This window comes from Ictalurus furcatus, chromosome 13, assembly GCF_023375685.1.
Source record: "Ictalurus furcatus strain D&B chromosome 13, Billie_1.0, whole genome shotgun sequence".
NCBI lineage: Eukaryota > Metazoa > Chordata > Actinopteri > Siluriformes > Ictaluridae > Ictalurus > Ictalurus furcatus.
In genome coordinates, this window is record NC_071267.1 from 19502473 (window position 1) to 19524760 (window position 22288).

At 37.6% G+C, this 22288-nt stretch overlaps 1 protein-coding gene across 1 annotated transcript in view; it reads right to left on the minus strand.

Moving 5' to 3' along the window:
- Positions 1-19806, minus strand: part of myo15b (myosin XVB) — a 40634-nt gene extending 20828 nt beyond the window's left edge. The window contains exons 1-27 of the mRNA XM_053640443.1: positions 17125-19806; positions 16201-16265; positions 14811-14874; positions 14523-14632; positions 14122-14196; positions 13688-13781; positions 13480-13583; positions 13270-13333; positions 13016-13129; positions 12724-12885; positions 12498-12611; positions 12279-12337; positions 11981-12104; positions 10482-10577; positions 10130-10261; positions 8255-8380; positions 8070-8147; positions 7819-7967; positions 6419-6464; positions 6156-6280; positions 5912-6026; positions 5619-5794; positions 3977-4067; positions 1524-1616; positions 1369-1426; positions 1147-1271; positions 373-468 (exon numbers count right to left, since the gene is read on the minus strand). Coding sequence (XP_053496418.1) covers positions 373-468; positions 1147-1271; positions 1369-1426; positions 1524-1616; positions 3977-4067; positions 5619-5794; positions 5912-6026; positions 6156-6280; positions 6419-6464; positions 7819-7967; positions 8070-8147; positions 8255-8380; positions 10130-10261; positions 10482-10577; positions 11981-12104; positions 12279-12337; positions 12498-12611; positions 12724-12885; positions 13016-13129; positions 13270-13333; positions 13480-13583; positions 13688-13781; positions 14122-14196; positions 14523-14632; positions 14811-14874; positions 16201-16265; positions 17125-19671 — 5202 coding nt within the window. The 5' untranslated portion in view covers positions 19672-19806. The remainder of the gene's footprint in view (positions 1-372; positions 469-1146; positions 1272-1368; positions 1427-1523; positions 1617-3976; positions 4068-5618; positions 5795-5911; positions 6027-6155; positions 6281-6418; positions 6465-7818; positions 7968-8069; positions 8148-8254; positions 8381-10129; positions 10262-10481; positions 10578-11980; positions 12105-12278; positions 12338-12497; positions 12612-12723; positions 12886-13015; positions 13130-13269; positions 13334-13479; positions 13584-13687; positions 13782-14121; positions 14197-14522; positions 14633-14810; positions 14875-16200; positions 16266-17124) is intronic.
- Between the last annotated feature and the right edge of the window lie 2482 nt (positions 19807-22288).

Genomic DNA, 22288 nt, shown 5'->3' on the forward strand with positions numbered 1-22288 from the left:
ACTCTAATAAAAGCAGTAACAAAAGTATAATTTTGCCCCAAGGTAAAATGATAAAAAAAGGTAAAATTTCTGCACTGACAGATGTTGTGAGTGCAGATGCATTAAAAAAAGGAGAAAACAAATAAATAGAAACACAGTAAAAAACCAAGACTCATAACAAACCAATACACAATACATATAACCTGCTTCTAGACAGAAATATATCCTCTAAACACAAAACAGTAGCACACAATTGAGTTAGAAATGTAAAACATGTATTCAAAACATCACAATACCAAACTTGGAATATTGAAATAGTCATAGAATCCAACATGTAGAGCTCATGATTGTGTGATTAATTGTACATTTGTGTGTCACACTCTCTTCACTGACCAGTCTGTATATCTCCAGAGCTATGCGGGCATCCCCCGGCTCCAGAGAGGTGAGAGGTCTCTGGAGGGCCTGACCCTGAGCCTGGCACCATCCATCCTGCAACAGAGGGAAATATGAGCATCGCTGATCTACATAGCAATTATTAACAGAATTAACCCCTTCTCGCAGTACACTTGCGTTCCATTCCACTGCGTAATGGAAATTGACTTATCAGATGTATATTTACAATCAGTATAAACAAATGAATTATTTTAATCGCCGCAAGTCTGTTAAAAGATTAGTCAGGACACTGTTGGGTTTCTGTGCGTAGAGTATCTTGACTGGATTTAGATGCTGCTGAGCAGGGTGATGGGAAACGTGAGGGGTGTGAGCCCAAACAATTCACCCGTCTCCACAATAACACTGGATAAAACAGACAGCACAACTAAAGCTTTTTTGATAGTAAAACACCATATACAACTGCCACGATAAAAATATAACATTTAAACCAAGTAGGTTAGGTAAAGAAAGATTCATAAAGAAATATTTATGAAAAACTGCAAATTCTTAAAGCTCTGAGTGTACACGAGCCATTAACCGCTACCGTGGACTGTGACATCACAAATAAATTAAATACTGAACATGGGAACCCCCAAAACAGGCAGAAATTCAATTTTTTGGCCTCAGCATGTACATGTACAGTAAGAATAACCATGAACACAGCACATACTGATTCACGCAGCACTCATAATAAGAATACACACGTTTAAAAATACATTTATGTACACACCGTACCTTGAGAACTGTGTTGGCGTATCGGGAGAATGGATAGCTGTCGATATCAGGAGGCAGGGAGAGGCGGTGCTCAGCTTTGACCTGTGGTGGAGCTACCTCTGTGACCCCTGACCCCTGTGGACGCCCTATGATGGATGATGATATAAAGAATAAGCAATGAAAGGAAAGTTGTTGGATAATGGAATGCGGTCCACACATTAATAACACATTACGAACTTGTACCTGTTGAACTACGCAATCGAGCTGATAGATCAGCTGGGATCTCCAGCATTCCCACATCCTAAAATACAGAAAAATAAAAACAAACTACAATGAGCAACACTTGAGCGATTAAGAAAAAAGGGTGAAAAGAAAGCTGAAATGAAAAGAACTCGTACCATCCCTGAATAGGTAGACTGGGATTTGACCACCTGCTTTGCTCTGGTTCTCTTGTTGAGTTCCTGTAACATCAAAGCAAAGCCAGTATTATACTAGCTAATAAACACTCAAAGGCTTTGTTATGAATGACAAAATCCTTTTATTGTAGTCGAGTTAGTTTCTTTTGTGTTTCATCTTTTCATTCTTTCGTGTAAAACATGCTTTCTCAGGTTCGTTTTTCTACCTGCTCTCTCCACTGTGCTATTCTTGGAAACAGAGCTTCTTTTATATACCTGGATCATTCTTGCCCCACCCCAAACATCCAAGTCACATGGAACAAAAGTCCACAAGGCCAACCCTAATCAACCCACCTAATCTTTGGGTATCAATATGACATGTCCTTCACTGTTTCGTTCATGTTTATCACAGGTCTTATACTGTAGGTGTGATGTTTTTTTCATGAGAAAAGTGAGAAATCCCAAAGATTTGCTCTCTCCAGTCATGTCTCCTTAGAATATCTTCTTAATAGTAACCCACTTTATCCTGAACAAATTAGCATTGAAATCAAATAAACATTTCTTCGCTGCTCTCAGTTAAAACAATGAAAGTAAACAATCAAAATCCATGTCATAATATTATGCCGTGAAATAGGACATTGCCCAATCTTAATTAAACTGACAAGAAATGACAAGAAATGGGGACGTAATAAAGAAAACAACTAAACAGAAATCTAATGCTTCAACATGCTTCGAGATTATTTCAGCACCTCATTTTAGAAAAAGACAACCCAGCCATGACTACATGAAGGACTACTGTAAGTATGTTGCAAGTTATGCTGTAGATAAGCTGCAATCAACAACTTCTCGAACACCCATCTTTTTTCACTCACTCTCTCTACATCACTCTCACATTCTGCTAACATTTCATGATACATTAACTGGATAACTGTAATATAAACTCCAGAAGAGACGAAACAGAACATACCTAAAGAAATGGTGTGACACGAGAAGTTGCCAGCCGAGAAGAGCTCTTAATAGATGCAGGCAAATACATGTAACATCTCACTAAAAAAGAGGGTTTGAAGTCCAAACGGCAGAGGAGTGTGACAAGGTGTGTGTTTTAAAGCGAAAGACAGAGAGAGAGAGAGAGAGAGAGAGAGAGAGAGAGAGAGGAAGCTTATTGGGAGCAAAGATGAAAGGGCATAAAGACAGGAAAAAAATTACCAAGCTGTAACAGTACTCATGACGCACTAAGACTAGGGAGTGTGCACTTTTTTTTTTGTAATGTCTTTTTTAAACATCCCTGCAGTTTCTTTATGGAAAATTTCTAAAGCTGTTGAAGTATAAATCTAAATATGTTGAAGTATACATCTACACATATACATATACATATACATTTCTTACTCTGAATTATAGTCATCTAATTAGCTAATGTGAGGTGGAGAGATGTAGCTCCAGCCACACAAGTTTGTGATGCAGTTTGTGAATGTTCATTGGAATTATGGTTACAGGTAACACCAACCTGTTGACCTATGTTAATAGCGACAGAACTTGCGACCATAGTTGGCTAACGATGCTTTTGGGAAACACACCCCTCTTTAGTTTAAATAAGCAGGGTGGTTGGTTTTAGTTGGAATTTTAATTTGTTGCAGTGGCGTTTAATGTATGGGGATGCACTGTAATGAGTAAGAAATAAATCAATTTTCAACTAATGTCTTCAAACTGCATAAATATGGGCATACAAATGAACAAATATTATTTATAAATAATATACATAAATATTAATATAATCTGTCTTACAACTCACTAAGATAAAAGACTGTATATTTAGGCAAGGTCACTGACACTGGCCACTGGCATTAGGGCATGTGTTTCATGCCCCCCGTCTACGTATCGCTACACCGCTGAATCATTCAAGGCTCTTTTCCCTCACTGTGTCCTTAATTATGTTGGTGGTGAGGTCTAGTACTGTGGTAAATATTTAATCAGTTAACAGATTTTACATTTAATGAGACCTGTGGCAGGTGATGTAAACTCATACTTTGACCCAGCTGTGGAGATATAAAAACCAAGTCTAGAAAAAGTGACAGAAGGGTGAGGTTGCAGTTTATAACACGGTTTGAGTAATAAACTGGTGCTGGTTGCCTAGCAATGGGCACAACACAGGACAGCCCAATATGAGTCGTCTCTGTGATATATGGTATGATGTTATATGTGACACTGAAGAGGAAGAGAAAGAGAGAGACAGAGAGAAAGAAAGGAGAGCAACACACACACACACAGAGAGAGAGAGAGAGAGAGAGAGTGAGAGAGAGAGAGAGAGAGAGAGAGAGAAAGAAAGGAGAGCAACACACACACACACACACACACACAGAGAGAGAGAGAGAGAGAGAGAGAGAGAGAGAGAGAGAGAGAGAGAAAGAGAGAAGTGACAGACACAAAGGACAAACAGAGAGTGTTTGTCATGAACCTACCCTCCACTTTCGTCTCTTGATTGTATTTCTAGTAATCATAAGAGCTGCCCAGAATTGGTTAAAGGAGTGCTTCAGTCTCTTATAATACTTCCTGTAAATGAGAGACAATATATAACAGTTACCGCTTATCATAAGATATCTTTTTTTTCTTTAAATACATTTACATACACTACCGGTCAAAAGTTTGGGGACACTTGACTGAAATGTTTCTCATGATCTTAAAAGCCTTTTGATCTGGTGTATGATTAAATGATTGAAATCGGTGTTGTAGACAAAGATATAATTGTGTTGTTGAGAAAGATATAATTGTAGTGTTGTAGACAAAGATATAAACTAATGAAAGATATATCTTTCATTAGAAAACGAATGTTTTATTTACAAAAAAAATGAATAAATGGATATAAATGGATATAAATGGATGACTCGGAGTGAAATATTCTGAAAAGCAGCCAATAAGTAACCAGCGTAGATGTGAACTCCTTTAATACTGATTAAAAAGCACCTCAGTGGGATTCCTCAAGAAAGGGAGTTGAGAAAATGCCAAGAATACATTTCTGGAAATTCTAGGCAAAAAGGCTGACTATTTGAAGATGCTAAAATATTATGTAATTTTTATTTATTTTGGATAACATAATTCCCATAGTTCCAGTTGTGTTATTCCAGAGTTTTGATGACTTTATTATTATTCTAAAATGTTTGGGGGGGGGGGATAAAAAAAAAGAATGACTGTCTCTAAACTTTTCACCGGTAGTGTATATCTCAACCAGTGAAGTTATAGCATTCAATTTCCCCCAAATGTTAAAAAGGAGTAAATTACATTTAAAACTTTCATTCTGGCATCATGGACATTTTGACTGAATCAACTGAACTGATTAGCCTGATTAGGTTTATGTGTATTTCTCTATGCCACATGCAGTAGCCAACAACTTGATCAAAGCCTGATATTCACTGTTTGACAAAATCCCATTTGAATAAAAAGGTCTAAAAACATGCAGAATCAAACCTAAAGAAGGAAATGTACTACATGATGTTTACTATGATGTTTTCATATAGTGAAGATATCAATTTTGGCAAAAGTGTATCCTAAAATATTTTCAGATTTTTTTTCACATGCATAAGTATATCCATTCATCCATCCATTTTCCATACTGCTTATCCTACACAGGTTCACGGGGAGCCTGGAGTCTCTTCCAGGGAGCTCGGGACACAAGGCGGGACACAAATGGGGTGCCAACCCATCACAGGGCACAACTGCACACACATTCATACACTATTTCATTTGGAAATGCCAATCAGCCTACAACGCATGTCTTTGGACTGGGGGAGGAAACTGGATTTCCTGGAGTGGAGAACATGCATACTCCTCACACACAGGGTGGAGGTGGGATTTGAACCCCCAACCTCATGGGTTGCTAAGCCATCATGCCCCCATGCATAAGAATATGCATATCAGAAATGCTTAAGACAATAGCACACAATGTCAAGACAATTTCTATTATATTCAAAGCATGGAGGGAAACTGGAGTTCAGGAAACCTGGACTTTCACTTTCAGTTTAAACTTTCTCACTTTCACTTTCCCTTTCAGTTTAAAATACTGTTCTTATCTCCTGCTTTCCACCCAGCTGTGCTCTCAGATCTGACCTGGCCTGGTGACCTCTGATGTGGGACTGGAGTATAATGGCTTTCTGCTTGAAGAAACGGAAGTTGCGTCTGCAGATAAAGCCACGGATGTTCCTCTGAATAATGATGGCTGCCCAGGTCTGAGTGCTACTCCATTTCTGCTCCACTTGCTGGTACAATAATTCCTTCATAAACACCTGAGAGTGTGAGGGTTAATTATAGTTGCGAGTATAAGAGCATACATTTATCTAAATTGTCTTTAGACAATACATATATGAGCCTGTCCCCTCAGAAATGCTCCATTTTTGCTGTACCTTGGTCAGTCCTAATTGATACTGCGTGTCCTCAGCACCAATGGACTCCAGCAAGGAAACGACCAGTTCTTTATCAGAGAGGTTTACAGCCCGCTGTGCTAACAGCACACCAAACCTAGCATTAGTGAGTGTGTGTGAAAGAGAGAGAGATTTTGAAGAGAGATGATTGCTTAATAAATGCAGAACCTCATTTTGTTTAAATTACCTTCTTGTTAAACATTAACAATAACAATAAATTCAGCACCTCTCCATGAAACACTTGAATGGGATACGGATAGGAAATCCCTGTTTTCTAATTTGAACTGTCTCTAGGATTCCTCCGTGCTTCAACTGTGTTGCGATGTACTCCACGTCAAATATTCCAGGGAGCTAAGACAGTATGAAGAAATGAAACAAAATACACAACCATGTAAATTATTGCATTTTAAACGAGGCATTGTAAATGAGGTATTTTATGACTTAAGTATATGTAATTTGGTGTAGATAAAATAGGCTGAAAGAGTTTACCTTTACGTAATTCGGCTTAAAACATCGGATAAATGTATTTTTACACCTGAAAGAGAGGCAGAGAGAACATATCAACTTTTTTTTCTTTTTACCAACTTAGGAATCAGAAACATAAACCAAATGGCTCTATTTTAATTCAAGCAAGAATGCAAGTGTAATTTATTGATATAACAGTAGCATAATCTCATTCAGAATCTCATTCTAGTCCACTGCGCATCTGTGAGCTCATGTAAAACCCCAATTCCAAAAAAGTTGGGACACTGTGTAAAATGAAAACAAAAATAGAATGTACTTACAGTAAGTAACACTTACTTTTCCAGCCTTTTGTTGCCCTGTCCCAACTTTTTTGAGACGTGTTGCAGTCATCAAATTAAAAAATACCTTATTTTATTTCTTAAAATGGTACATTTACTCAGTTTAAACATTTTGTATGTTTTCAATGTTCGATTGTGAATAACATATGGGTTTATGAGATTTGCAAATCATTGCATTATGTTTTATTTACATTTTACACAGCGTCCCAACTTTTTTGGAATTGGGTTTGTATGTGTAGATAGCTTCAATTTAAAAGACGTGGTTGGCTGGCTTCACATATAACGTGTTAGCCCTCAACCTCCCCAGCTGGTAGCTATTGTATGATATGGGAGAGTTGGCTGGTGGGTGGGAATTGGAAGGTAACCAAATGGGGATATGGGATAAAAACAAAAGACAGACATATAGTACATACTGTAGAAAGCATATTTTATGAAGCCAGATATTTCTACCTCTACAATGTCAATGTACCAGCTATATTTGAAAAATCTAATTGTATTTAATCCTTTTTCATTGACTAGCCACTTTCATTGTGGATCCAGAGCCTATGTCAGCAACACTGGGCACAACGTGGGAATACATCCTGTATGGAACAGATGTTCACACACTCATTCACACCTACGGCCAATTTAGAGTCGCCAATTCATCTACTGGCATGTTTTTGGGAGTTGGATGGATACCATAGAACCTGGAGGGAAGCCACATAGACATGAGAAGAACATGCCAAACTCCACACAGTCACCTGAGTGATTGAACCAGGGACCCTGAAGCTGTGAGAGGACAACATTATGTCATTGCACAAATGTCACAGCATTGAGGATAAGATGAGTTAATCTGACTGGGTACCTCTTAACCATATTTATTTAATAATGTATTACTTCTAACCGGACCAATGTTTACTTTCATGACCAATTCATGAAATTACCAACGATAATTCTGGCATTCCCACACACCCCAATTCTGTGATCTAATGCCTTTTTTTAAATGTATTTTTGTATTTGATTCCATGATCACATGAATAAGGTCCTTAGAATACAGCACAGTTCAGTGAGAACACAAAAGTATAATGGTGGTGAGTTTTTGAAGACCTGTCCAGCCGTGTGATGAGTTCGGTGAGTGATTGCTGAAAGTGTGCAGCTACAGTTGAAGCCTGGTGCCGGTTTCCTCTCCCTCTGGCACGCAGCTGTTTCTGGTGGATGTAGTGTTCCTGCACCTTACGGAACAGACCTGACACCATCTGCACACACCACATGCATAAGCCTTGAGGAACATATCCAATCCACCATTCCTCACTTGAGTATGTTTAGTAAGGCAAAATAAAATGCAGCTGAGACTCTACCTGTAATCTACTGCGTGCAAAGAGCTCTAATACTTCTGCACGAAATTGGTCGTGGTTTTTATTCAGGAAGTTGTGAACCTATTGGAAGGAATACAACAGTTATTTGAAGCAGTGGTCATGACTAGGTGAATAATGAAATCTAAATCAATGAAGGAAAGCATGTTATTATGAAGTTAGCTGCTTGCCTGGTAAGTAACGGCTCCTGCATAGTGATACACAGTAAAGACGGGCAAAGGAATCTTGGGCTTGGCATAGTAGGGACTGTTGCCATGGTGATAATGACATTTCTGCAGAAAGGTGTGGTCTGTAGCCTGACACAGTGAAAGAAAAAAGGGTGAGGGAAAAAAAGACACACAATCTCTCCAGAACAACTCAGTCCTAGTCTGTTGGCATTTAAACATTTTTTTGAAGTACCTCTGAACTCAAAATACATAATTTTTAAATGATTTGTTATTTATTATACCACAGTTGTTTATAGCTGTTACAATATAAGTGATAACAGGAACTAACTTGTTTTTACAGACATTCCATAACATTAAATGGATAAAGAGTATAACATCATTGTCACGCTTTCCACGTAATGCAGGTTAGGACGGATGCAAGTGCAGATAAGAGCTTTTAATAAAGAGAGGCAGGCAGACAAATCCAAATCATGAGACAATAGCGTGGTCAAGAAACAGCCAGTGGGTCAGGTGATCTGTAAACAGGCCTGAACTAGGCAAGGCAAGAATCGAGAATGAGGAACAAGAAGCAAGATCAATGAACATGAAACTAAATGAGGAACAGGGTACAAACGTTTGGTACGTTGATAACACTCAATACTTCACAAAGAGTGAATGCCTCGAAAGTCCTTTTAAACTGTGGTGTGAATGTGTGAAATTTTGTAATTGTTGGCAAACTGCTGTGGTATAAGAGGACACTTTAGGACTGGCTGTTATATGAAAACAATGAACATTGGGATGGTAATAGTATCACATCACCTCATTATTGATTATTTTCTTATAACAGCATGCACTGCTGTGTTTTATTCCTTACATATAGAACATACGGTACATACTGTAGACTGGTGCTTGGGTCAAATTTACAACAGACACATTCTCATTACAAAAACTGATTCATTGACTGTTTGTATGAACTCAGTTTGCGATGACTTAAAAATGGCCAGAAGCTTAATCTATCATAGTCCAATATAGAGAGATCCATTTGACAGGTTTGATTACTTTATATAAATCACTAAGAATATGAAAATTCTATTTCAATTCACATTAGCATTTAAAATAATTACCTCAAAATTTTTAAGTTGTTAAATCAATTTCTTTAAGCCAAATACACTTAAATTACAAAGTTTGAGTTAAATTTTTGTTATATTTAAGTGTATTTGGCTTAAAGAAATTGATTTATCAACTTAAAAATTTTGAGGTAATTAGTGTCCTCAAATTTTTTGAGTTAAATGACCTATCCGGTTTTACAGTGTAGGTGTTAAGAATGGCAGGAGGATGTTGGAGTCCTTCCAAATGATTAGGTTATGTTTTTATAGATTCTAGCACTTCTATGAGTGTTAGAAATTGAGTATATGAGTGGGATCCATTTTCCATACCACTTATCCTACACAGGGTTGTGGGGGAGCCTGGAGCCTATCCCAGGGGACTTGGGGCACAAGGCGAGAGACACCCTGGATGGAGTACCAACCCATTGCAGGGAACAATCTCACACACACCCATTTACCCACTCCGGAAAATTAAGAGCTGCCAATCAGCCTACAATGCGTGTATTCAGACTGGTGGAGGAAAGTGGAGTATCCGGATAAAGGTATACAGATGTCCTCATTCAAATGATTAAACTATTTATTATTCTAGGTTTCTAATAATATATCTTTGTAACATTTAAATGTACATGCTTCATTTAAAAGTATATTTTCATGTCACACAGTGTGTATTTAATGAGAATGGTAGACTGTGGCTAAATATTAGAAATCTGGTTTCCCTGCCAGATATCAGACACCAGTTGGATGAATAACTACACTCAGTTCTATCAGAAACAAGAATGAGGTGTGTAACTACCTGAGGCAGACATGTTTGATCATCCAGGATGCGGAGGATGCCATACGGCCGAGCGGAAATGAGCTCAAGACAGGGATGGAAACTCCTCATGGTCACAGGATACCATGGGATCTGCTCAGAGTTGTATTCCTCCTACAACACAAAGCCAGCCACAAAGCCAGCCACAAAGCCATGACAAGAAACAGAAATAAATGTACAATGGATGTACACACCTTTTACATCTTTTACAAACAAACAGTATTTTACTAGTGAAAGCCTTTTAGGGATAAACACATCAGTTGTGTCATGACGTTTTAACGTTACATGCTATTTGAAATGTTTCAGTAAATAAACATAGTGTACACATACTGACCTGTTCCTGTGACACTAGTGCTTTGTTCATAAATTGTTGGATCTGCTCATTGGCAAAATTAATGCACAGTTGCTCGAAGCTGTTCACACCGAGGTCCTGTAAGAAAGTGTCTGTTAAAAATGTAGCTCATATAGCAGTGCATGAGTTTTAAATATAACTTATCACAGTCTCTATTTCGGTGAGTGATGATATTGGGTTAAAATATTTAAAAAGAACTTGAGATTTTTTTTTTACACTTTAGTGGACAACTCTGTTCCAGAACATCCTCCATTCTGCAAAGTTTAGTTTCTGTCCTACTCACATCTAATTTGCAGAAGTGTCTGAAGATCAGGATTAGCCAGACTATGGATGAGGTGTACCAAAGTGGATTACATTTAAAAGAGTTTTGAGCTAAAGGAAGTTTGTTATTTGTTTAAAAAAAAATGGCTCATCAAATCTACCATAAAACCTTCAACCTCTGATTCAAATTTTTAGATTTGAAGATTAATTCTGATTGTCCACCCTGATGGATTTGCCAGTATAAACAAGTAAACAACAAATGTTACTCTTAAGAGTAATCATTTTCAATACAACTAGCAGAACATGCTCTATAAAGTATAACTTCAATGTTATGATTAAAAAATAACTTTTGTAATCCATCCATCTAATATATGCCATTTCCTCTCCTTTCTCTCCTTTGATACACCATTACTATCTATTTTCAGACATCTCACTGTACCTTTATCCAAATGCTTCTATCTCCATTATGTCTATCATTATATGATTAACATTTGTTGTATATGAAGTTTGTGTGTGATGATTATTCACTAATTTGTTGCATAAGCTGTTTGTACATGATGATCATTTGTTTATTTTTTTGCATAAGCTGTTTGTATGTGATGATCATTTGTTTATTTGTTGTATAAGAAGTTTGTATGTGATGATTATATGTTTTGATTATTTGTGTATTTTAATAGAAGAAGTTTGTATGTGATGACTGTTTGTTTATGTGCTGTATAAGAAGTTTATATGTGATGGTTATTTGTGTATTTTTTATATAAGCTGTTTGTATGTGATGATTATTTGTGTATTTTTTTAATATAAGAAGTTTGTATGTTGATGATTGTTTGTTTGTTTGTTGTATAAGAAGCTTGTATGTGATGATTATATGTTTTTGTTATATAAGCTGTATGTGATGATTATTTATTGATTTCGTATATAAGCTGTTTGCATAAGATGATTATTTGTTTTTTGTTATATAAGATGTGTGTATGTTTTGATTATTTGTTGATTTGTTATGTGAAACTTGCTTACTGTTGGACTTTGTAAAGTGACACTGAGTTCGAGAAAGGCACTGCATAAATTAAATCTAAATCCCATTTTTCATAAATACTAACTTTCATCTCACCCAGGTTTAAAGCTTTGTTGTTGTAAGAGGATCTGTGTGCTAGATCATGTGGCAATATGAAATAGATGTTAAAGATTATCGATATCATCATGGAAGAATATCAAAGCCTAACCTCAAAACCATAAATGTCCACGATGCCAACAGTGCTGTCCATCTCTGTGGGGATTAACCACTCGTTGATGCGCTCAAGCAGCCAGTCAAAGAGCACAGCGTAGAGGGCCTTGGCAATGGCATCCCTGATTCACAACCAGACAGGCAGTGCTTTACATACACATACTGTATATATGTATACATACACACAGTCTAACATAGATATTTTGGAAAGAAAGAGACCTCAGTTTAAAAAGTTAAAAAGTGATGATAAATTTTGTACATGAGTGTATTTTTAACACCTTAGTGCCATTCCCCACCTGGATTCAATGGCACACTCCACAGACAGGGGGCAGTAGATCCTATCATAAGTGGTTTCCTGTGCACAGAGGTGAGATAATGACAACAGTGTCTCTTTTTGACATCCATGTTGTGTTGCCAGCAAGGAATAAGGAGAGGTTGATAATATATCAGAACAGGATATCTGAAAGTAAGTGTTTAAGTGAATATTTCAGTGTTGGCTGATGGATGGTGCTCACTGTAACTCTGTGCGTAATAACAGTCTGCAGGGCTTCAGCTGACACCTGTAATAGGTTACCCACTCTGCGAGCTTCAGCCTCACTAAAGATCCTTGCCACCTCAAACGACTCACTCTGGATATATCAAACACACACACACACACACACACACACACACACACACACACACTGTATAAAAAAGTTATGTAGTGTAAGCATTTAAGTATTACAGTAACTTTGAACACACCTCATAAGAGCTGAAGCAGATGTTGCCTAGCTGTAAAATGGATGACAGAATGGCCCAAATTGTGCTTATCTGATCAGCACGTAAGCCAATTGTCTCCAAACATCGTAGAAGAAGCAGGAAGTCCTGCTGGTCATTCTTCCCTTGCAGCTCACAGGCTCCGCCCTGCATTACCAATATTGCAAAACAAACTATTTCTACTATGTATAATTGGATGCAAGGGTATGTCATAGATTATCAGATTTGCAGGCACTCTATCTTCAGATCATTGCACTTCATAAGACTGCATTCCCACCTGGTTGAGGTAGTAGTAAGTCTCGGCTCCCTGCAGGTAGAAATCCTGCTTGTCCCATTGATTCATCCCAGCCAACAACTCATAAAACACATGATAGTTCCTTTCCTCTTTGGCCTACAAGACAGAAAAGACTCTTGCTGACCATCAAGACTATATATATATATATATAAACTGCTTAAGCTTCAAATCTCTACATTTTTCAAATGTAAAAATAAAAAGCAATAAAAAAGATAAAAATACAAAGCAAACTGTACCTGGAACACAATTCGTGATTTCTCTAGGAGATATTTTGACAATGAAGTCCCGACAACAACACCACTGACAACACATTTTACACATCTGTATCAGCGAGCTGTTTAAATACATCGTTGCATTTCCATTGTTCATAGAAGAGCACAAACCAGACATATTAACCTTTGAAATAATACATATAAGATACACACATTAACAGGGACTATACATACCTCCTTATGTGTATGTGTAGGTATTTGCCAAAACGACTAGAATTGTTGTTGAGTATTGTCTTGGCATTACCAAAGCTTTCTAATATGGGCAAAACATCCATTGGCTATGGAAACAAGAAAGCCTTTATAAAATATTTTCTGGTCCATTTCTTCTCAACAGAAATATAATGCAAAAACCGTGGCAGTGTATGTTTATTATTCCCAGTACCTGACGCAGGTTGTCATTTCTACCCTGATACATAGAGCTCAGGTAGTGAACAATAAGTTTTGCTGCTTCAGTCTTCCCAGATCCACTCTGCCCACTTTAGAGACAATTTACAGGACAAACACACTCATTTTTATTCATGGCTGTATGGATGTAACCAAGACATTATTTGATACAAATACATATATATGTAGGAGTACACTATTCATTGTTTTTTTTTTTTTTTTGCTCGAGTGATGAATTGAGGAAATTTCAGACCAGAGCTTTTCCAGTTTAGGCCATGCCCACTTTGGGTTTAAATCCAAATACAGATACAGATATTAATAATTGAATCACTAAACATATGCAGGTACGGATACACATAGTGGCATTATGTTACAACCATAATGAATAGAGGCACATGCTGGCTAAAGAGAAAAGGAAATAATAACTCTCACCTTATTATGATGCATTGCTCTTGTGTGGTATTTTGAGATTGGCAAAATGCAGCATCCGCAATGGCATAAACATGACTAAAGACAAACACAATATCACAAGATCTGTCAAACAACTCCTTAAAGTAGAGATGCACTAATCTGATACCGAGTATCATTATCATGGTTGATACTGGTCTGAAACTGACCTATGCATATTTGAACACAGGATACAAACTGTCTTAAAGCATGCCATCAAACAGAAGACGCATTGCATACTTGCAAAATGTAATGTAATGTAATGTAATCTAATCTAAACAGAAGCTCGTAGAATGCGGTTATTTAAAAGATATATTACATCAGTGACAGCTATCGGTTGAGGTCTAATATTAATATCGTATCATGGACAGCCTCTGACTACTTACGGTGGATTACTGTGCTTCTCCTTGCCTTGGTACTGCTGTCTCAACTCCGCTGTGTAGATACTGAGGGGCTTAAAGGGGTTGATTGATATCAGCATATCGCCGATATATGTCTGTTACAAATGAAAATGAACTATATTAAAATGCAAGCCTGCAAAGTGTGTTTTATTGAAAGGTTTTGATGCAGAGGCTATTTATTCAGTTTTGATACAGAGGTATAGAGAATAGAGAATATTGTTTATAAACTACAGGAATTTGTACAACCCATTGATGAGAATAGATAATACATACATAAATTGAGTCCCGGTGAAACCGCTTCTTCAAATTCAGCAACACTGAACTTTCACACACCTCTCTGCAAACATACATGCAAAGCAAATATAATGTGCACTGTAACTTCATCATGCCAGAGATTTGAATTGCCAAAGATTACCAGTATTCAATTCTCAAAAAGGGCTTCATCTAACACACTAAAAAGTTATTTGGCTTGTCTCTCTGTAGGAACCCTTAAAGTTTCTATGCAGAACCTCATGACACAAGATTTCCCTTTCAGAAACTTTTTAGAAAAATTAGAACCACATATGTTCAGCTACCAATCTGTGACAAGGAGAGACGACAGAAGCTTTGTGCGTGACATAAAAACAATACACCCTATCTTCTTGAACTGCTGATTATGAAACATTGTAGGGCAGCTGACAATGCTTAGAGGAGAGTTCTCTTCCATATATATGAGCCAAAAAAAGTATGTAACTTTGGCTTTATGAAGTGCTCCAGGAAGTCTGCTACCTGGTTGTCACCACACACTTTCTCCAGATTCTATGTTAACATTGCCACTCCCATCTACAAATACCTTTCTAGTTAGTCCTACGTTGATGTGGTTCCTCATCACATTGTGGCATATGTTATTCAGTTGATTATCACTGCCCCTGGTGGTTAGGTGCAGTGAAACTGAATAGCATTTACGTAGTGTATGCAAGAACCCCCAGTTTCTTCCAGAAAGCGTGAAAGATAGCTATATGACATTAGTATTAATTGCAAATACTGCCTCATTCATCATTTCATGACTTTGTTGGAAGGCCTCAGCATACACACATACTTACAACCACAAAGATATCCATGTGATTGTCACCACTGCTGGAGGTTATGAAGGGTAATAATAATAATAATAATAATAATAATAATAATAACAGCAACAACAACAATACTTCTACTACTACTACTATTACTATTAACAACAACAACAACAACAACAACAACAACAACAATAATAATAATAATAATAATAATAATAATAATAATAATATGTCTAATTTATATAGAGCCATTCCAGAGTTCAAGGATGCTTTACAGTATCAATACAATAAACCATATACAATGAACAATCATGGACAAACACAAAATGTGAAAAACAATGAATCAGACACAGAAAAAAAAACACTGTACTGATAGTACAATCACTGCGAGAAAACATAGCAACACATTAGGACAAAAAACACTGAGAAAACAGATACGTTTTAAGTTGGGATTTGAACTCAGATGGATGTGATGAACTCTTGTGACAAGCCAATGCTACTCTAATCAAAAGGGGTGCGTGAAAGGACATCTTTTCCTGCCAGAGAACAGGAGTTTCAAACTTACCTGTGAAACAGCACTATGAAATACAATGCATGTTGACACTCACTCAAGTTGTGACAGGTCCTCCACTTCATCTACTTCCACAGCTTGGCTGCTTCCTGGCATGAATACCTGAGGTAGAGATTTATGTCAGCCTCACACTCCCTATAACATCATAAACAGCTGAACAGTGAACAGGCACAGCAGGTACAGTACACACATGAGCACGTATATAGGGATTTAAGCAAATATGAATACATTATTCAGATTGAATGGATAATGTACAGATGCACAATATTGCTTTTTTTGGTTTCGACTCAACAAAAAAATTCATGTGAGCAGGTTTTTACTTTTATTTGGAAAGTTCATGTGTGATCGAACAGACATGAAGCTTGCGGGACAAACGAAGACTACATTCATGTTGATAAACATACATCCTTAGTAACTGCCTGGTCAGGGCCACAGTGATTTAAAATCACCTGCTATTTTGTTTATATTTGGAGAAATACAACTAACTAAATTCATTTGAAAACATCATGGGTAGGTACAAATGAAAACAACAACTTCTTGTGCGGGAAATCTCTAGTTGGAGCCAATTAAGAGCTCGAGTGATGTAGCTGAGGTTGAAGAACTGTCAGAGCCAGAATTCACAAAGCATGCTAAAGTGCTGGCATTGCTACCTCTGGGCTTTTTCAAGTATTTTCCATTTTAGGCCATGCCCACAATGAGTTTAGATCTGAATACAGACAGTAATATTTGGCGATAATAAAAACTGTCAACAAAACAGATACAGATAGTGGTTTTGTGTTAGTACTACAGTATCAGGAGCACAGTGTATTTACGTGCAAAAGGGGAATTCTCTAACTTCAACAGATGAAACATAAGCCGTTGAAATAACATCATGCATAACGTCACAGATAAATGTATTATCATTGATCATTAGGAGTAGATTTCGTTGGCAAACAATGCAAGATACATGTACAATTTATACCTGAGTGCTGTTGAGCCTGCTCTCCAACATATTCTGAGCTGGGTCCTCTGACACCCATGGTCCTCTTCCATCACGTATAGGGATCGTTTGGGCATGTTCGTCATCTTCATAGACAGTCCACTTAGTGAGTTTCTCTCTGGTTTGATGTGGTGGCAGGTTTTCACTGCGCAGCCAGTCCTGAGGATCACTACACATTTGGTGATGCTGAGCCCAGTGGAGTTCTATCACTGATGGGAGAAGGCCATCACCCATCAGTTCAGCCACTTCTCTATCTTCTTCCTCTTCATAAAATGTTGTCCCCAAACCATCTGTCCATGGTTCAGCCTTGGCAGATGGAACTGCCTGGCCCAAATTCTTATCCCTCTGGTCACCATCAAATATTTGCACAATTCTTCTGCTTCCTGCCAGAACAGGCCTTGACAAGGCTAGTTTAGTAAGATTCAACTGTGAGCCCACAAATTTGCCTTTTGCTGTTTGCAAGGCACTGACATCATCTTTATTGTCTAGTGCTGGTACTGTATTGTCAATTTTTGTTTCTTTTCTACTTTCTAACACTTGTTCTTCAGAGTTTCTCTCAGCTTGACTTGTAGCATTCCTCCTCTTAACAGACTTGAGTAGGTTAAGATCTGGCTTCACTGGAAGCACCAGGCGAGCACCAGGTTTGGGAGGTTTACGCTCTGGAGTGAGGCCATCGCTTGTGCTAGTGCTAGCAGAAGCAACAGTGTCTTCACCTTTGCCAATTTTGTTCATTCTAGGAAATACAATTGCATATTTGGCATCTCCTGAGTTGGCCTTTTCTTCTGGATCTTGCGGTGATGAACAAGCTTCATCACATGATTCTCCTGGGTCTTCAGAAAACTTTTCCTGTGTATCTGTTCTCAATTCTGTCTTTGTATTTTCTGGGATTGGTACCCTTTTATTAGTCTTTATGGAACTGCCAGCCATTTTTAAGGCCATCTTCTGGCAGAGGAGGGACTTTTTGCACTTTGTGGGACTATTCTTCTTCTTCAAAACCAGGCTAGGCAGCCACCTTGAAATTCCAATCACTTGCGTGACAGCAGTGAATTTTCGCCGAACACTGGACCTCCGGGGAATCTTCTTTTGTATCCAGCCAGAGACACGATGCAAGGTAGCCACTCCTTTCTTCTGTGCTATCAAACGTTCTGTTGACTTTGAGGATACTGCATCTCCAGTCTCATGTGTTTCTGTTGCTGTTTGTTCATTCATTTTCTTCTTCTTTGCCTGGTATCTTAGAGAGGCAATCCTTGCCATTCCTAAGCCCAATCTTACATTTTCTGTTTTTGGTTTCTGTGTAGTTTCTACATTCATTTCATCCACTGACTGGTCTACCTTGGTTGAATTTTTATTTTTATCATCTTTGCCCTTGCCTTTCATTGTAAACAACATCAGGGACTGTTTGTTAAGCAAACCTTTTGAAACTTTTGATGGACTCACTGTTTCTTCTTCCTTCTGAATCGATTCTATCTTGTTGACTATCTTTGATTTACTTGCCAATTTTAGGATCTTGGACTTCCCTTTCACTATATCAGTCTTACTGACTGCCATCCTATTTATCTCAGCTTCTTCTGAAGCTGGAGCCTTTTCATTGGGCTTCTCCACTGTAATAGGGTCTTTTTTACATAGCATCTTAGTTTTCAGCAAGACTTTCTGGCCTTGGAGGTTTGAAGCCAGCTTGAGTGGTTGCGGCTTCTTGGATGGAAGAGTAGGTTCCTCCTGCTTGTCATCAGCTTTATCACTGAGATGCTCTTCAGATTCTACTTCCTCCTCACTGCTGGTGGATTCCTCTTCAGACTCTACTGTAATTTCACTTTTTATGGCTTCATTTGCCTCCTCCTCTCCTTCCTCCAATTGTTTCTTTGATTCAACATTCACCGCTTCCATTACTTTGACATCTGTGTCCGATACATCTTCCTCACTGCTCACTTTACTTGCTTCTATCTCAGCAATTTCCTCGACACATTTGGACACTTCCTCTGTCTCTTCTTCACTCATTTCCTCAGAATGTTCAGATTTCTCTTTTTCACTCTCAGATTCATCTTCCTCCGAGTCCACTATTCTATGACCACGCCTTTTAATGCGAACTTCATGTGTTTTGCTGGCTATTTTGACTGCAGAGGGTTTTAAAATAGGATTCGATTCTTTCCCTTTGCTTACTTTGCTTGTGACTCCATTACTAATAGCCTTAGCAGTTAACGGTTTGTCAATTTGTTGCCTCCCCTTTCTCCTTCTTTTAGGTGATTCAGTTTCTTCATCTTGTGACTTCTCAGCTTGGTCCGTCTTTCCATTTTTCACCTTATCTTTTTTGGACTTCCCTTTACTGAATATATTTCTTTTTTTGCCTTGTACCTCACTACATTTGCCTTTGTCGTTCTTTTTTCCTGTGCCAATCTCATTGGTGTTAGGGAGAATATCAGATCCTGTCTTTCTCCCTTTTCTTGTTTTGATTGGTTCTTCCTTTTCCTTCTTGCTTTCCTCGACTTTCTGTTTCCTCCCTCTTGCCTTGTTTGCTGATTTTGCAGGAGACATTATGTAGAATTATATTTGCCTGGTTGACTTCTTCCCAGTTTTTCAGATGTTAGGATATAACCTACAGATTAACTGCATGTGTTATTACGTGTGTTATTGACAAATACATTTAAGTCAGACAGTCTTCAAGTTGTGTACAACTGTTTTATCATTTGTCTATAAATTGTACTTTACTACTGTCAATTTTGTATTGCAGTAGTAAACTGAAACAGTAAAGAGACCCATACTAGCAGGGGACAAGATCATATATCATTTCTGTCAGCTAAAGCTAATTCAGTGCACCTGAATTAATGGATATCATTAGGACTGGATTTCAGTTATTTAGCTTGCATGATCTTGCATGTAATATGGTTTGGGTGAAAAGCTAGACCCGTTTATGAAAGTTGCTTAATCCCTTATATTACCTAACTTTGGGTTCCATTCTGACCACAGTTAATGAATAATACTGAAATACTGAGATTACATCTATAATTCATGTCCCTATCCCATGTCTGTAAAATAAAATACCAAAATACACAAAATACACCAAAGTCCTGCTGTTGTGCATGTACTGTATATATATATATATATATATATATATATATATATATATATATATATATATATATATATATATATATATATTAATCTATACATTTTTTTTTACATATGCTTTGAGACTTAATCATCAGATCCAGTTTATTACATAAAAGAAAACATTGAACCACTACATCAATGCAGAATGATATTACTTACTTGTCTCGATTGATGCACTGGAGGCATGTTGAGGCTGTTCTGAGCATCTTTGTCTTTCCTGGGTATCACAGGAAATGACCACCAGAAATGTGCTTCGTAATACCAACAACTCTGTAGTGCCTCCAAAACAGACGAGTGCAACACTAGGGTCTTGTGAATAATTCATGTTTGCATGGTAACCCACACACTTATACACCCCATTCATATTGACAGCTGGTGAACAGACTCTGGAAAGGTGAGAGGCAGCGCTGGGGGAGTGAAAAAGGTGGCGACATATGAGAGACCGAGACAGAAAAGCAGACATGCTGAAGAATTCCAATTGTGCATCTGAGCAGGCCAAAGACGCTTCTGATAAATTTAGCTTTCTCTGTAATTACATGGAAAATGAGTAATAAAACCATCATTAAGCAGAGTCCTTTAAAGTGTGAAAGTGATCTTTACATTAATTTAATGATTAAGTGACTTATGTAGTTACTAAAGATGATTGTGGATATTCTCACTCAGACAGTCTAATGATTGCACTTGTTAAAATCTATGCTTAAGTCTAATCCATTATACACTGGATAACTTCACCTGGACTTAAATCTAAAACTCTATTGAAATCAAGAATGACCCTGTTGCTTAAACTGAAGAACACACTTAGCACTGCAAGCCACACAAATTCCTGGGTACCATCATCCAGCAGGACCAACACAATCATCAGGAAGGCCCTGCTACACCTGCACTTTCTGCAACAGCTAAAGAAATTTAAGCTGTCACAGACGCCACTGGTCCTATTCTACAGAGCTACCATATAATCAATAGTCACATCCTCCATTCCTGTCTGGTTCAGTGCTGTAACTTCACACTCCAAACGCAAGCTACTGCGCCTCATCAGAAGTGCAGAAAAAATGATTAGCTGTTAGCTCCGAACCCTCACTGAGCTACACTCATCCAGCATGAAGAAGAGAACAGGGAAAATCGAGGCAGACTCCTAACATCACTTTCAGCATTTCCCTTCAAAACAGAAACCCAGAATAAGAGCCCTGAAATCACTTGCATAGTTTCTTCCCCCAGGCTACAATACTTCTAAATAAAGACTCTTCCCACATCTCTCCCTGCTGACATAAGTCACTTTAATACACAGTACAATTCAACTGTAATTGCACCTGAAGGTACTGCAGGTACAATTACATTGTATTGCACGTTATTGTATTATACTGTATAGTATTGTATCTTACTGTATCATATTGTATTGTATCGTATTGTATTGTATTGCATTGTATTGCAGGCTATTGTATCATATTGTATTGTATAGTATTGTACTGTATTGCATTGTATTGCACACTATTGTATTATAGTGGCGGCTGTGGCTCAGGTGGTAGATCGGGTTGTCCACTAATTGTAGGGTTGGTGGTTCGATTCCCGGCCCACATGACTCCACATGCCGAAGTGTCCTTGGGCAAGACACTGAACCCCAAGTTGATCCCGATGGCAAGTTAGCGCCTTGCATGGCATCTCTGCTACATTGGTGTGTGTGTGAATGGGTGAATGAGACACAGTGTAAAGCGCTTTGGATAAAAACACTATATAAGTGCAGACCATTTATCATTAACCATTTATTATATTGTATAGTATTGTACCATATTGTATCGAATAGTATTGTATTGCACACTATTGTTTTATATTGTATAGATTGTACCATATTGTATTGAATAGTATTGTATTGTATTGCACACTATTGCATTATATTGTATAGTATTGTACCATATTGTATTGAATAGTATTATATTGTATTGCACACTATTGTATAGTATTGTATTGTATTGCACACTATTGTATTATATTGTATAGTATTGTACCATATTGTATCGAATAGTATTGTATTGTATTGCACACTATT